Genomic DNA, 15,243 nt, shown 5'->3' with positions numbered 1-15,243 from the left:
AGCCCCTCGGGCTGAGTTTAACTTTGAGACACTCGTCTGGCTGCAGTGCTGAGGATGGCAAGAGCAGGGAGGCAAAAGACCAGGGTTGCGGGTAGGCTGTAGACCGGAGAGAGCCCTGGGAGCTTAATCCATACACAGGTCTCATCGCCCTCGTCTCCAGATCGGAAAACTGCAGCTGGTTAGAAGCAGCGACGGAAACGTGCCCACGACTCCACGGCAGAGACCGGAGAATGAGACCCTGCAGCTCCTCTTCTTAATTAGGACCCAGCCAGGGCCCATCATCGTCACAGCGCCCAGGGTTCCTCCCGACCGTCCACACTCCTCCCTCGAGGGGATTTATCAGCAATTGGCCACTGACCACCCCACGTGGGCTCCTGCTGACTTACTTTAGAACAGAGCCGTTGATGGAGACCGACGGTAGGAAGTGGGGGAGCACTGGCGAGATTTACGCCGCTGCCAGTGGGGTAGCTTCCTCCGGAGGAACCGATCCAGAAGTGTCCCGGGAAACAACCTGGGATCAAGTGGATCTGAAACACACAACCCCCACTGGCCGTGAATTAACAAGAAGCAAATCGACCAACACTTAATCGTGTGTCCCGGGTGACAGCTGTCTAATTACACGCCAGCTCTGGAGGCCACGGACCCCTTAGTTCTGAGTCTTAAAGCCCTTATTTCCCAGACAGGGAAACTGAGGCCCGGGGAGGGGAGGGAACGTGTGCGAGGTCAGACAAGGAGCGACCGACGGAGCCCGACATCTTCCCAGCCAGAGCACTCCTACAGCGCCAGGACGAGGAATGAAAATAAGAAAAGATAGTTTAATCAGTTGAGAGGTCGGATATGACGCTAAACTCGAGTTTATCAGTGGACCGCGACTTTCCTTTTCGGAAAAGGATAAGAGCCAGAGGCTGGGGGATGGACCACTTGACCCCTTAAATCCCTTCCGGCCTGTTCCCTGAGGAAATTCTCCTTTAGCATTTTGTCTCTCGTCCAAAGGCCTGAAAAACCCAGGCCTGACGTGCTTCGAGAGCCTCAGCGGGACCGTAAAGTTGCGGACTGAGCGCAGGTAAGGGCCGGGCAGACTCCTCGGGGAAAATGGTCGCATGAAAGAGGAAGGAAGGGGAAAAGTTCTGTCCTAGCCCGGCTCTCACCCTCCCAGAGTTGGGTCCAGCAGACGCGTCGCCCCGGTTGCTAGGGGTACCAAAGGCAGACACTTGGTTGCTAAGGGGAAGTCAGGAAGTTGACTTCCTGGGTGAAAGTTGACGGACCACGTGACCAACTTCTGGGCGGAGACATACTCTTAACACCAACCAGCCTCAGAGAAAACAAATGTTTCTCCAATGAACGCTTTCAGTGGGCGGGATTCTACGTAGCCCCACCTTTTCTCCGTCCTTTGGGCGATGATTGACTTTTATTTTGCCCAATAAAAATCAGGATTCTCTAGATGGACCAATAGATAGATGAATCAAAACGCACAGCCTCTAATTTGGAGGCGGGCAAAGGGAGGTGCAGCTACGCCTGACGGAGACTCCGGTGACCTGGCTCCCCTTCGGCCCAATCGGACGCTGAGGGATAAGAGGGGCTTCGTGAAGGCCAATCGGAGGAGGGCTGTGTCAGCAGCTGCCCAATAGGGGCGCGGCAGGGGGCGGGGTCGAGGGCCCGGCGCTCGGCGTTCCTGAGGGTGGGGCCGGGGCAAGTGTCAGTCTGGTCGGGAGCGCGACGGGGGACAGCGGAGACCGCGGCGGTAGACGGGGGCCCGGGCCGCTGCCGTGTGGTCCGCCCAAGATGGAGTTCCTGCTGGGGAACCCGTTCAGCACCCCCGTGGGGCAGTGCCTCGGTAAGGCCGCGCGTGGGGCGCGCGCCGGGGCTGGGGGCGGCGGATGGAGCCGGGCGCTGGGGAGGGCCGCGGGCCTCTGCCAGGCCGCAGGGCCACCCCACGGCGAGCGGGTCCCGGGGCACCCACGGGCGGGCCGGGCATCCTTGTGGGCGGGCCTTTGCCGGAGGCCCCTGTTGGCTCACGGTCCAGCTGGGCCTGCTCGCCGGCGCCGGTGCCACCTCCTGGGTGCCAGGGCCACCCTGCCAGGCGGCACCCCTGAGGCCCAGCCTGGACTCAGGGATGGATGCCGGGGCGTCCCCACCCACCAGAGCCCAGTTCTTCCTGCCTCTCCTAGAGCTGGTGCCAGCTGCTGTGGCCTACACCCTCCCACCCTCATCCGGCCGGCAGCTGTGCTGCCACTGTCCCCAGGACCCAGTTCTCCCAGCCCGCTGTGGGACGGCGCGACAGTAACCCTCCTCTCCAGCCATCTTCCTCCACCTTGTCCCCCCTTTCCGGCGCCAGCACCCACAGAATGGGCATCCTCCCAGAGATGCCGCTGCTCTAGGGCCTGCTAATCTGAGCTGCGGCTCCGCCAGGCCGTAGGAGGCAATGGGATGGAGGGGTTTTGGCTCGTAGAGGGTGATTATCTTGGCAGAGGTTGGCATTCCTGCAGTGCCTCCCAGGAAAGAAGGGAGGCTGTGTTATTTGATGATAAGCGCCCTGGACCAGGAATCAGGAAGCCTGGACTCCAGGACTGGCTTTCCAGTGACCCTCCCAGTGACCTTGTGCAAGTCACTGGCCTTTTTAGGTTTGAAGTTTCCCCGTGTTTGTCAAATGGGGTGAGATGTGCTAGGACCCTTGAAGATCTGAAGTTTTGATATGCCTTGTAGTGGTCTCTGCAGGTTGACCTATAAAATCTGCCAAAGCTGAACTCTCTGGGTAGCAGGGTAGAGAGTGGTACTTGTGAGTACCCATTAATTCTGTAGGGGAATCTGGAAGGGGCACTGGAGAGGACCGGTACCCTGGGTAGGGAAAGCCCAAGCCATAGGTAAAGTCCAAAGTGGCCACTGTGAAAGGGGTTTCCTTACAAAGACCGCAGCTTGCCTTTTCTCCTAAAACCAAGGACCAGAAGGAATGTTGCTTGGTTTCTTTTACAACTGGGTGCCCCCTGGTAGACGGAAGGACTGGTAAGCCATCTTTTTTGAGCAGGGACCTTTGATGCCCCTTGGGGCTTGGCTGGGGCAGGCAGCAGTGATTTATTTCCTACTTTTCCAGCTCACTTTTCAGGCTTTAATGGGGCCTGTGAAATTATTGGGGCCTCTTCTGTTGGCTGTTGGCATTTGGGATGCTTTCTTTCCTTTTTGGTGAAGCGACTCTTAGAAGGGCGGGTGGGCAGTGAGTTCTGGAAGAGTCTTTTCCCACCTTGATGACATTTGGTCCCCTGCTGCCCACTTGGGTGTCTTGTTCCTGGTCACCCGTCTTCTTCCCGCCTTCCTCGGTGCCCTTTCGCTGTGGCCTTGCCCCGTCCATCTCAGCTATTGGTGGGCTCCAGCCAGCCAATGGAGGGAGCCACCAAACTTCAGGGGACTTTTTTTTTCTTTTATATCTTCTTTATAATAGGAAACTCTGTGCCATTGAAATGCCAAGGAGGTTGATGAGGAGTAAAAGTTAAAGGAGATTTTAAAATATGAAAATCCGAGGGCTGGATGGAGGGCTCTGTAGGGAGCAGGAAGAGCAAGGAGGCTCTGACAGGAAGGCCTGGGTTGGATTTTGGCCCTTCAGAGTTATTGATTTATTGGCTGTGCCTCCAGAAGGTCGGGTGACCGTTCCCTGCTTATCTGCTTAAAAAGAGAGCAAGAGAGACAGAGAGAGAGAGAGCAAGGTAGTAATGCTGGCAGAGGAACGAGGAGCAGGTGAGATAATACAGATAAAATACTTAACAGTGCCTGGAACAGAGTAGAGGCTCCATCCATTGTGGCTGTTGCTGCATTAATTATTATTAATTATTTTAATAATTACAAATTATACTTAATTATGGTAATAACTATTAATAGAATAGTTATTAGGGTGGAATTTTCTATATGGGAAGAATATACTGAGGCAACTTGCCCATAGGGACCTGAGAACTTTCCAGGCCCCAGCACCATGCGACCCTTAAGGGGGAGGGCTCCCCACGCCGGGTAGCCAGCAGGCCCGGCCCGGGATTTCACAGTTCAGCCCAGCTCAGTTCAGATAAATGGCCCGCGGACAGAGTGAGGTTCCACGTGTATCCTGTACTGTTGTGACAACCACCCAAACGTGATTTTCATGACATTTAGTATTCTTAATGACATCTGGTATTTTTTAAAAGTGTGTGCCACTGTGGAACTGTAACCCATGATAATTTTTGAAGTTACCTATATAACTGCTTGTTGAGCTGTACATTGGAAGTTAACACCTTTCTGTATGTATGTTATATTTTACAATAATGGAAACACTCAAAGTGTGGAACTGTGACCCTGACATTCTTTGAAATTTGCTCTCTAACTGCTTGTTAAATCATACTTTGAAATTATCACTGTTATGTATATAGGTCAAAGTTCATAATAAAAACTTTTTTTTTTTACGTGCGTGCCTGGGAGGCAGCGTCACTCATCTGCGCTCACACGCGGTGTCGCCGTCGCCGAGCCGGTGTCGCCGTCGCCGAGCGAGCCGCCTGTGGAGGGAGGGAGGGATGCGGGAGCGGAAGAACCGCGAAGGCGCGCTGGAAAGCCGCGGCTGTGGCCCGTGTGGAGCAACGCCCGGAGCAGCATGCGTTCTTGTTTTCCTGCTTTAGAGATGAGGAAACTGCGGCTCGGAGGAGTGCACTGCCTTGATTGGAAGAGAGTGAGCCGGGAAGCGGGGCTCCTGCCCGCAGAGGGTTTCTGGTTTCTGGAGAGAGAACAGAGTTGCAGGAAGCCGGGAAGTTTGTCTGTAGTTAAGCGCCCAACTGGGTAGTCTGGGTTGTGGATGCAAGAGGCAAGAGCGATGGGGCCGTGGACGGTGGGACCTCACAGGCGTGAAGAAGGCTCACCCCTGCTGGGGACCCGTGACGTGGGCGTGGTAGTGGACACCGGTCCAAGTGGGGCAAAGGGGCTGGGAGGGTTTGGATCACCGGGTCCATGCCCGGCTCTGTGGGGATGGCGTCCAAGGCTACGTTCTTTAACTGACCTCAACTTTCGGTCTCTCTGGGCCCTTTAACATCATGAAGCTGCTTGGGGCCTCATACCCAAATAATTGTCCGTCCCTACACAGGCATTGGTGAGTGTCCCCTGGGTGCCAGGCCTGTGCCCGAATCTAAGGATCCAAGTGTTAGAAACCTGCCCCTGTGGAGCCCGCAGTGGGGGTAAGGCAGCCCCAGAGGTGCGGCCGAGCTCCAGAGCGTGAGGGTTGTGGTCTGAATTGTGGTGAGGGGATCTGTACCCCACTCCTGCTTGCCTCGGTGGGTGCTGACGTTGCGCTGTCTGCCCATCTTGAGCTGGCACCCAGACCCCGGGCCAACAGGGAATGGGTGACCCTGGCGTGCCTTCCCCCCACCTCGCCTGCCTTCTGGAAGGGGTTCCGAGTAGCCTGAGAGCAGTGCACGCGAGCAGGGATGTGACAAGCTGGGAAGCATGGAGGAGGAAAAAATACTTCCTTTTATTTCCTGATTTTCTTTTCTGAAACAAGTTTCAAAATGTTACTGTCTTAATCCTCCCTCCACAACCGCTTGGAGTTGGGTGTCATACGTGGGGAGTTCCCCGGCTCAGTGGTGCTCTGTAAATGTTTGCAGTTGGCCGGAAAAAGTTTCCAGATAATCCTTTTCCAAGAGTGAAATCCAGACAGAAAGGTCAGTGAGTGAGTGATTAGGTAACTCTGACCAGAATAGTGGGGAGAGGGCAAGTGTGCGGAGAACGGGACGCAGTTCTGTTCCCGACTCTGCTTGAATCAACATGAGGAAGCAGCTTTTCTGTTGGAAATTCATTTGTAGACTCTGTGGTGCTGAACATAAGCTACTTCCCAATGCCCTGTGAGTGCTGGGGAACCCAGCCGGACCTGCTGCCCTGGCATCGGCATTCGTGAACCCCTTTGGCTTCCATCGTTTTGTTTTCCCAACCCTGTGGGGCGCATGGGAAAAGGAATAGAAGGGGCTTCTGTGTACCAAACTCCTGCTGTGCGCAGACCCTGTACCCCTCAGGGTGTGTGATTAGTGGGGCGCTGCTGTCCCTGGGTCACCGATGAGGGTGTTGCGGCTCCAAGGCCAGGCCTGGTCCAGGGTCGGTGCCCAGGATCCACCCCTGGCCTAGGGCTCGTCCCGCGCTGCCGGGCGGCTTCTGGCTCTGCAGGTCCAGGACTTGGTGTCCCAGGAGCGCCTGGGGGGCATCTGCACCTCACATTGCTGGGCCCCGCCCCAGAGCCTGTGATGCCCTGGGTTTGGGCTGGAGCCTGAGAATCTGAGCTTCCAACAAGTTCCCAAGGGATGGCGAGGCTGCTAGCCTGGGAATCACACTTAGGGAGCTATTGCTCTGGGGTAAAATTTCTGCCGCTTTAATCTCTTCTTCATCTTCCCTCAGACATTAAATTTGGGTCTTCTTGGGGGCAGACTCTCCGTGTGATTACGGAATGTGTTCCTTCCTTCCGCGACCCTGTGTCTGTCCCGTTGTACTGAGCTAAGCATCTTCCAGGGATCGCGGCCTGGTGGGGCGGCCAGGACGGGGCCCGGCCTCAGCGGAGACCAGAAGCGGTGGCCCAGGACCCGGCAGACAAACGCAGCAGGGGGCGGGGGGGGGGCGTCAGGAGAAGGCTGAAGGCGGCTGGTGGGTTTCCCTTGAAGTTCAGTGCTGCGCTACCACGTGCCAGCCACCCAGGGAGGCGTGTTCCGTGTCCCCGTCATCATCCTCACAGCCCTGTGAGAGAGGCTTGGCAGGTGGGGACACTGAGGCAGTGAGAACTTACGGAACCTATAAGGTTGCACGACCGGAGGTCAGGGAGCTGGAGTGTGGACCCAGGCGCCCTGGCTCCTCGGGGGGGGGGCGGGAAGGGAAGGGACAGGGACGCCTGGAGGGCTCCCCCAGCAAAGGCCCGGAGCCGGGATTGGGGCTGCTCTGGCGGCCCAGCTGGGGTGAGCGCTGGAGGGTAGGATGGGGAGCGGGGGTAAGGCCTGGTCCGGGGGACCTCACATGCTGGGTCGAGGGGTTCGGACCCTTTGTCGGAGGCCCCGGGGAGCCCTGGCAGAGTTCCCGGGAGGGAGTGGGTGGACAGAAGTCACCCTGCCGGCCCCCACAGGCGCCCTCTGCCCTCACCGTCGGAGCCCCCTCAGTGCGGTGGGCAGCAGACAGGCGGGTCCCTCCGAGGGGCGGCGGAGGTGCTGGGGCGCAGGGAGGAAGGCCGGGGTTCTGAGGCCCGTGTCCTTCACCGCCTGGACGGTTGTAGAACGTCCTCGCTGCTCCGCTTCCCGTGCCCGAGGCCCGGAGACCGGCCCGGCGCCCGCCTCGGAGGGGCCGCTGCCCGGGGCCGGCTGCGCGAACGCTTCGGGTCCTCACGTCCTGCTGCTTTTAAAAACCAGTGGGCTCGTGATGTCAGCACCCTGTTCAGCACCAACAGGCCAGGGTGGTGCTGCCCAGGCACCCCTGAAGGTCGGGAGAGGAGTCAACTGGAGGAAGGGCTAGCAACGGACAAGGTGGAATTTAACAAAGGAGTATGAATACTGAGTCTTTGTATAAATGTTCTTTTCCTTCGTTGCTAGGGTATTAGAATAGTTAGAAGGAAAAAATTGAAATGGTGGAACTGTAACCCATAAATATGTTCCATAGCTACTTGTTAAATTGTAATTCGAAAGCTATACCTTTGTGTATATATGTTAGATTTCACAATAAGGAAATGACTGAAACTATGATGCTATAATTCATAATCACTTTGGAAATATCCTATATATCCACTAGTTAAATCATACTCTGAAAGATATTACCTTTTTGTATATATGTTATGTTTCATAATAAGGAAATAACTGAAACTGTAGAACCATAACCTATAATATGCTTTGAAATTTGCTCTCTACTTGTTAAATTGCACTTGGAAAGTTAAAAAACAAACAAACAAAAAAGCAGTGGATACCTCTGAGGAAAATTTGAAAATATGGAAAAATGCAAAGGAGGAACAAACCAGTGTAATGTTTTTTTCTTACAAATGAACTCATTGAGATTCTTCTTATTTCACACAAAGGAATATGTAGGTATTTCACTCTCAATTTTTTTTGTCTTGGGATATTAGATGAAGAAGGGGGTATAAATACAGAACCCAGAAAAGCATGAGTTAAAGGTTGTTAAAAAGAAAAGAAAAGGGCTGTTGCTCCTGGCCTAGCAGACAAGTCACCCAGCATTTGTGGACTAACCCAGCCATCTCAAAAGCTTTAAGTGATGTTCTGGCCCTTCCTGCTGACCCAGCTGGTGGTGGTTAGAAGAGGGGCCTTTTGCAAAGCAGGCTCAGATGTGGTGCTTGTGTCGGCTGGCCCGCTGCTATCTGTCCACCCTCCTCCAGGCAGCCTTCCTGGGTCACCCAGTGCTGGTTTCCCACTTCACTCACTTGGCACTCCTCTCACCCATAAAATCTAGACAGTAATATCCCTTACCCTCCAGGTGTCTTTGAAGACTAAATGATACAAGTCTGTAAAGTCCCTAGCGCAGTATCCTGCACTCAAATAATATACTCAATACCTGTCAATTCCTTTCCTTCCGCCTGGGCTGTTTCCTATTGTTTTTTATTTTGTGTCATTTCCTCATATCCTTAATAAGACCGAGGCTCCTTGAGGGCAGGATGTGCACTTTTTACTTTTCTGCGGCCTTTACAGCATGTGGTAGAGGGTACTCTGCAGTTGTTCACTCCAATCAATTTTATTTTTTAGCACCTTTCGAAGCTAAAAATATTAGCCACCTTTACTGCCCCTTGCCATATGCCAGGCACACATTATTTCATTAAAGTTTTACAGTGAAGGAGTGGAGGCCTGGAGGGTTGGGAAGCTGGCCCAGGGTCCCGAGGCTCACCCCAGCTACACCCAGGGAGTCGGGCTCCAGGGCTTCCGGTCACGCAGCCTCTTAGACAGCAAGCACGACTGTTTCCATTGGACAAGAATGTGCCTCACCTGGTTCCAAGTGGGAATTCCATGTAGACAGCGCAGTCCCACCCACGAATTCTCGAGGCACGGCAGCACCCATTGCACCCTCTTCGTTTCCTTCCAGCATTTGGCACTTTTTGTTTTTGACTGGAATCAGTCCCCCCTCTGCCTCGGAACCTGACTGCATGGGAGTGAATAAATTGTTCCGAGCTCAGTTTGCTGGTCTGTAAACTGGGACAGCAATGCTTGCTGCGCCGTGTCTCACAGGTGGTTGGTGATGGGACGCTGCACCGTATCTCACAGGTGGTAGTGATGAGATGCTGCGCCGTATCTCACAGGTGGTTGGGGGACCAGGTGAGATGCTGCACCGTAACACACAGGTGGTTGGTGATGAGACGCTGCATCATGTCTCACAGGTGGTTGGGGGACCAGGTGAGATGCTGCACTGTAACACAGGTGCTTAGTGATGAGACACTGCATCATATCTCACAGGTGGTCGGGGGACCAGGTGAGATGCTGTGCCATATCTCACAGGTGGTTGGTGATGAGATGCTGCATCATATCTCACAGGTGGTTGGGGGACCAGGTGCGATGCTGTGCCGTATCTCACAGGTGGTTGGTGATGAGATGGTGCATCATATCTCACAGGTGGTTGGGGGACCAGGTGAGATGCTGCGCCGTATCTCACAGGTGGTTCGTGATGAGACGCTGCACCTTATCTCACAGGTGGTTGGGGGCCCAGGTGCGATGCTGTGCCGTATCTCACAGGTGGTTGGTGATGAGATGCTGCACCTTATCTCACAAGTGGTCGGGGGACCAGGTGAGATGCTGCACCTTATGTCACAGGTGGTTGGGGGACCAGGTGAGATGCTGCGCCGTATCTCACAGGTGGTTGGTGATGAGATGCTGTGCCATGTCTCACAAGTGGTCAGGGGACCAGATGAGACACTGTGTGCAGCACTTTGTGCCGGTGTGCCAGGCTAGTTCTCCCCGTGCACCATGTAGACTCGACATCCCCCAGGGCCTTGGTTCCTGTCTGCCCGTTTTCCAGTAGAGTCCACTGGTGCCTCTCGGACAAGACGATGGTGCCTCACACTCACCGTTTCCTTTCGCCCCCACAACAGCCTGGGAGGCAGGTGCCACTGTCCGCATGGTGGAGACCCGGGACCTGAGCCCGGAAGGCGGGTGACTGACCTAGGACCTGGGTGATGGCAGGGACTTGAGCTCAGGCCCGGGGGGCTCCAGAGCTGGCCTCTGGATCCCTGCACAGTACCACGCTCAGCAGTTGTGGGATTGCATGAACAAAGCCCTGAGTGATGGCGGAGTCTGGGAACCTGGCCATGGTCATCTCAAATTCAGAGCTGCTTCAGGGTTATAGATGACTCACCCGGTTTCAGCCCCCCGGTGTCATTCACTGTCACGTGTCCTCTTCATCCCTGCACGTTTTCTGAGAAATTGATCAAGGATGTGCTTTCTTCCAGACTCACGGGGACTTCTCTTAGTAAAGGGGACTGCGTGGTTTAATTCCTCTGGAGATTTGCTCTGGAACTACAGTGTTGGATGGAGAAAGAGAGGGGATTTCAACAGATGCAGAGCTGTCTAACCGACCACCTTGCATGGAAGACATTAGCAGCTGCTGTTTTAATCATTAATGAAGCACAGGCCTTGTCTGGGAGGCATGTCAAAAATCCTGTTTTCAGTTTTGATTTAAAATGGAGTGTAATGGAGAGAGACTGATTCTTTCATCTCAGACTTGGGCTGCAAGTCTTTGAGAGCTGGGGACAAGGACAGGGCGGAATAGAACGCTGCCGAGGCTTTTTGCCATTTCTCGAAGAAGAAGGCAACGGAGACCTGGAGTGTCGCTGGTCCCAGTGGACAGTGGGGTCTGAGGAGCGGTGCTGCCGGGCACGGAAGCTCAGTTCGCTGGTGGCTTCTGCAGAGCGAGGCACCCTTGTGTGGCCCTGGGAACCCTTAACCGTAGCTCAGAAAACTCACAGGAGTCGAACGCCACGTGGCCTAACCCCGCATTAAAAATTTTTTTTTTTTAATTTTTGAATTTTTAAATTCAGTTTTATTGAGATATAGTCACATACCATACAGTCATCCATAGTGTACAATCAAATGTTCACAGCACCAACATATAGTTATACACTCGTCACCACAATTAATCTTTGAACATTTTCCTTATATCAAAAAGAATAAAAATAAGAATAAAAAATAAAAGTAAAAAAGAACACAAAAGAACACTCAAATCATTCCATTCCCTCATCCCATCCTATTCTTCATTCAGTTTTTGTCCCCATTTTTCTACTCATCTGTCCATACACTGGATAAAGGGAAGGTGAGCCACAAGGTTTTCACAATCACAGTCACCCTTTGTAAGCTGCATAGTTATACAATTGTGTTTAAGAGTCAAGGCAACTGGGTTGAAGTTTGATGTTTTCAGGTATTTCCTTCTAGCTGTTCCAATACACTAAAACCTAAAAAGGGACATTATGTAGTGCATAAGAATGCCCTCCAGAGTGACCTCTCAACTCCATTTGAAATCTCTCAGCCACTGACACTTTATCATTTTGGTCAAGAAGATGTTCTCAGTCCCACGATGCCGGGTCCAGATTCATCCCCGGGAGTCATACCCTGCGTTGCCAGGGAGATTTACACCCCTGGGAGTCAGGTCCCACGTAGCGGGGAGGGCAGTGAGATCACCTGCCAAGGTGGCTTAGTTAGAGAGAGGGGGGATCACATCTGAGCAACAAAGAGGCACTCAGCGGGAGACTCTTAGGCACATTTATAAGCAGCTTTAGCCTCTCCTTTGCAGTAATGAGCTTCATAGGGGCAAGCCCCAAAATAGAGGGCTCAGCATACCAAACCGTCGGTCCTCAATGTTTGTGAGAACAGCAGCAGTAACCCATGTGGGGACATCCAACACTTCTGCATTTTTCCCCAGCTCCTTAGGGGGGACCTGCAGATATGTGTTTTTATTCTCTTCCCAGTTACTCTGGGATGCATCGCTATTTCATGCTAACCTGTACAAACCTACCAGACCTCACTCCTATTCAGAGTTCCATGCAATCATGGTCCAACCCCTCATTTTTACAGGGGGGAATCTGAGGCCTGGCGAGGGTCAGCAACTTGCCGGGGACCCCCAGTGAGTCATGGCACAGCAGGGGAGGAGCCCAGGTCCCTGACCCCTGAGTGCCGCCCCACTCACGCCCGGCCCCTCGTCCGTCACTGGGTGTCTGTGGGAGGGCAGGGGGCTTCCTGGCTCCGCCTCATGGAAGGGAAACGCTTGCCTATCGTTTGAAAGTTAATTTCCTGATTTAAACTGGGCCTGGGGAGGGGGCTATGTAGTTCCAGGCTTGATGGTTCAAATGAAATTAGTTCATATAAAGTCACCCTTGATCCTTTGTTACATCTACTGTTTTGGCTCCCATCTAGAACACAGAAAATAATCCCAGGCTAGGACATGGGCTGGGATGGGTCACGGCTCTGCTGCTGATCCGCGGGGGGTTTGGGTGGGTCAGTCCTGCCTGTGTTCATCTGAAAGGCGCGGTTGAATGACAGAGCCAAGTTCACCCCCAGGCCTGAAGTTTAGGGCATTCTAAGGCCTGAGTACAACGTGGCTTTTAGTTTTTCTTAGGAACTTCAGCCTCCCTAGGACACTCTACTTTCTTTTGTATCCAATTAAAATAAATTATATGTATATATATGCCTTCAATATTTTTAATTGAGGTATAACTTCCAGTGAACTGCACAGATCCTCATTGTTCCCGTTCATCAGTGAGTTTTGCCAAGTGCACACACGCTCGTGATGCGCACCCTGTCAGGAGCTTCACTGTCCCCCCCAGAAGTTCCTGTGTCCCTTCCCAGTCAGTGCTCCCCTCCAGCGCACACACAGTTCTTTGACCACAGGTTAGTCTGGCCTGTTCTAGACGGTGTCAGCCAGGGAGCCACATGTGTACCCTTCTGTGCTGCGTTCTGGTAATGTTTGCGGAGGCCGTCTGCTTTCTTCCTCCAGCCTGAGAGGTTGTCATCCATGGTGTCCCCTCCAGCTGCCATCTGGAAAGGCTGCGTGGCCTGGGGGCTCCGCGGCCCTCTGGGCTGCTGTGAGGAGAGGGGCCCTCTGCCGGTGCCCCCACACTGTCTGCTGAGCGTGATGGGGAGACAAGAGAACAGCTTGGTCTCCAGACTCCAGGCTGGATTTGTCTCTGATTGTTGGTGTCACAGTCTTTGCACTTGTCAAGTGGGAAAACCAGATCCACCAGCCTTGAGAGACACCAACTCTGACACCCACAAATGTCACTAGTCACGGCCTGTTTCTGACAAGATGCCCCTGAGCTGCACTCATTCCCACTTCATAAATCCTTTTTGAACGTAAAGACAGACTTCTCCAGGGTGCTCAGTGGCGAGAGGAGAGAAGGCCAAGACGGGGCCGAGCAGACGGACAAGGGGGTGGGCTGAGCCCGGGGGCTTCTGTGGCCTCCTGATGTGGGTGCAGGGTTGGGGGGGAGATTTTTGTTTTTTGTTTTTTTCCCTCTCGTAGTGTCTTCAGCATTTGTTTCCTTGTCTTCATCCCACCTCCCCTAATTCGCCCAGCCCTGGCCATGCCTGGGTCACCGTGGCCCCACCGCACGGCCTCCTTCCAACGCTCTCCTGCCACGCGGCGCTCCTGGCACACCTACTTCCCGTTCTGAAACTGCCCGGTGGGAGGGAACACAGGCTTTGCTGGCACCCGGGGCCCCCACTGTGGGGCATCCTTCTTTGCTGCCTGTGCTCCGGCCCCCATGTGGCACCCCCCCTTCTGTCTGTGCCCATGTTAGCACCAACCACCCCCCCCCACAGAGCTGCTGCCCAGGGGCCCCCAGATGCTGGGGACACTTGTATTTTATATGAACTTAATAATTTTCAGCTGTTTATTTAATACCAGTTGGAGGGTGGGGTGGGTTTTGAATTCAAGGATGATTAATATGATTGCCTTCCCGGAGAGGAGCTGGCTGCGGTGGGAGGAGGGTGGAGGGCCTAACATCCGCAGAGCACTTGCGTGTCCTTCTGAGGTTTTCTCTTACTGGAGCCCCCTGACCTTGCGAGCTGGGCATTTTTTCCTCTGTTGTGACTTCCTCAGCGTCTCGCAGCCGGTCGGCCAGAGCCAGGGTTGAAACGCTGTGGATAGCCCGGCACAGCCTGGGGTGTCCTGTCACGCCACACCGGCTCCGGCTGGTGCTTGGCAGCGGGCACAGGGCCGGGTGGGCTGGGGTCAGACGCTGGGGTCGGGCTGCCTGCTGTCCCCACAGCTGACCCGGCGGTGCTCCTGGCAGAGACTCCTGCCGAGCCTGGGCCCACGGGGTGGTCCCTCTGGGGCCCTGCTCCTCCAGGAGGTGGACTGGGGTCCGGAGCCCTTTGTTCTAGAGCCAGGAGAAGCGCCGCGGGGCAGCTCAGAGCTCCTCAGCAAGACTTGCCCTTTCCCACTCAGTCACCCTTTAGGCACAGCACAGAGCAGCACCCGTGTCCTTTTTTTTGGGTACCAAGTCACTTTATTTGAAGGAATGGTACAAATGAAAGAACTTGGTGGATGTTGGTACAACTTATAGAAACGGTAAGGGTAAACCCAACATGCATGCAACACCTGTGGCTCTGGGGAAGACGGTGTGAGGCTTGGCTCTCATCACCGCTGCTTCCCAGAGTGTGCCTGTCAAAGAGATGCTGTGCCAAGCCGGAAGCCGGGGCCCCCGTCTTGCGCAAGTCGGTTGCCTAGTCACCCAGTTCTTTGGTGGGCTTCGCCTGCTCATCCAGGTAATGGGTCTCAAGGAAGTCTCACAAGTGGGGGCTGTTTTTGTCAGTGGTCAGTTTGTGCAGCTCCAGTGGTGACTGATGCACCCTTTTCTCCAAGTGTAATGCACGCTCCATTGCATTCAGCCCGCTCTCCCAGTCGTCTCATTCTGGTTTCTCGATATCCTGGAGGAAGATTCGGCCACTGCATTGGTTTTGCAGCTTCATAAGTTTCTTTGCATGTTCCCTCTCCTTGTGAGATTGGTGAAGAAAATATTTGGCAAAGTTCTTCAAAGCCACATCATCACGGTCAAAGTAGTAGGACACGGACAGGTAGACATGAGAGGCGAGAGCTCCAGGTTGATCTGGCAGTTGATGGTGGCCTCTGAGTCCTGGTTAGGGTTAGGGTTAGGGCACCTGCGATGGGACGTGGTCGTCATGGAGGCGGCTGCGCGGCGCTGGAACGCTGGCGAGGGCTGCTCGGAGTGGCGGCCGACGGAGGGCGCGTGCCGGTTCCGTTCCAGCACTGTTGAAGCAGGAAGCAGGGGGCGTCTGG

General features: G+C 54.3%; 2 protein-coding genes across 14 annotated transcripts in view; one reads left to right on the top strand and one right to left on the bottom strand.

The window, feature by feature from the left end:
• Positions 1–1,261, bottom strand: part of DRC3 (dynein regulatory complex subunit 3) — a 36,014-nt gene extending 34,753 nt beyond the window's left edge. For all 8 annotated transcript variants that reach the window (XR_005212604.1, XR_005212605.1, XM_037808484.1 and 5 more), the window contains exons 1-2: positions 1,149–1,261; positions 387–527 (exon numbers count right to left, since the gene is read on the bottom strand). The gene's annotated coding sequence lies outside the window, so the exon portion shown is untranslated. The remainder of the gene's footprint in view (positions 1–386; positions 528–1,148) is intronic.
• A 432-nt stretch (positions 1,262–1,693) lies between these two features.
• Positions 1,694–15,243, top strand: part of TOM1L2 (target of myb1 like 2 membrane trafficking protein) — a 97,267-nt gene continuing 83,717 nt past the window's right edge. For all 6 annotated transcript variants that reach the window (XM_037807941.1, XM_037807940.1, XM_037807939.1 and 3 more), the window contains exon 1: positions 1,694–1,834. In XM_037807941.1, coding sequence (XP_037663869.1) covers positions 1,783–1,834 — 52 coding nt within the window. In that variant the 5' untranslated portion in view covers positions 1,694–1,782. The remainder of the gene's footprint in view (positions 1,835–15,243) is intronic.

This window comes from Choloepus didactylus, chromosome 18, assembly GCF_015220235.1.
Source record: "Choloepus didactylus isolate mChoDid1 chromosome 18, mChoDid1.pri, whole genome shotgun sequence".
Taxonomy (NCBI): Eukaryota; Metazoa; Chordata; class Mammalia; order Pilosa; family Megalonychidae; genus Choloepus; species Choloepus didactylus.
This window is presented reverse-complemented; position numbering and strand designations above follow the sequence as displayed.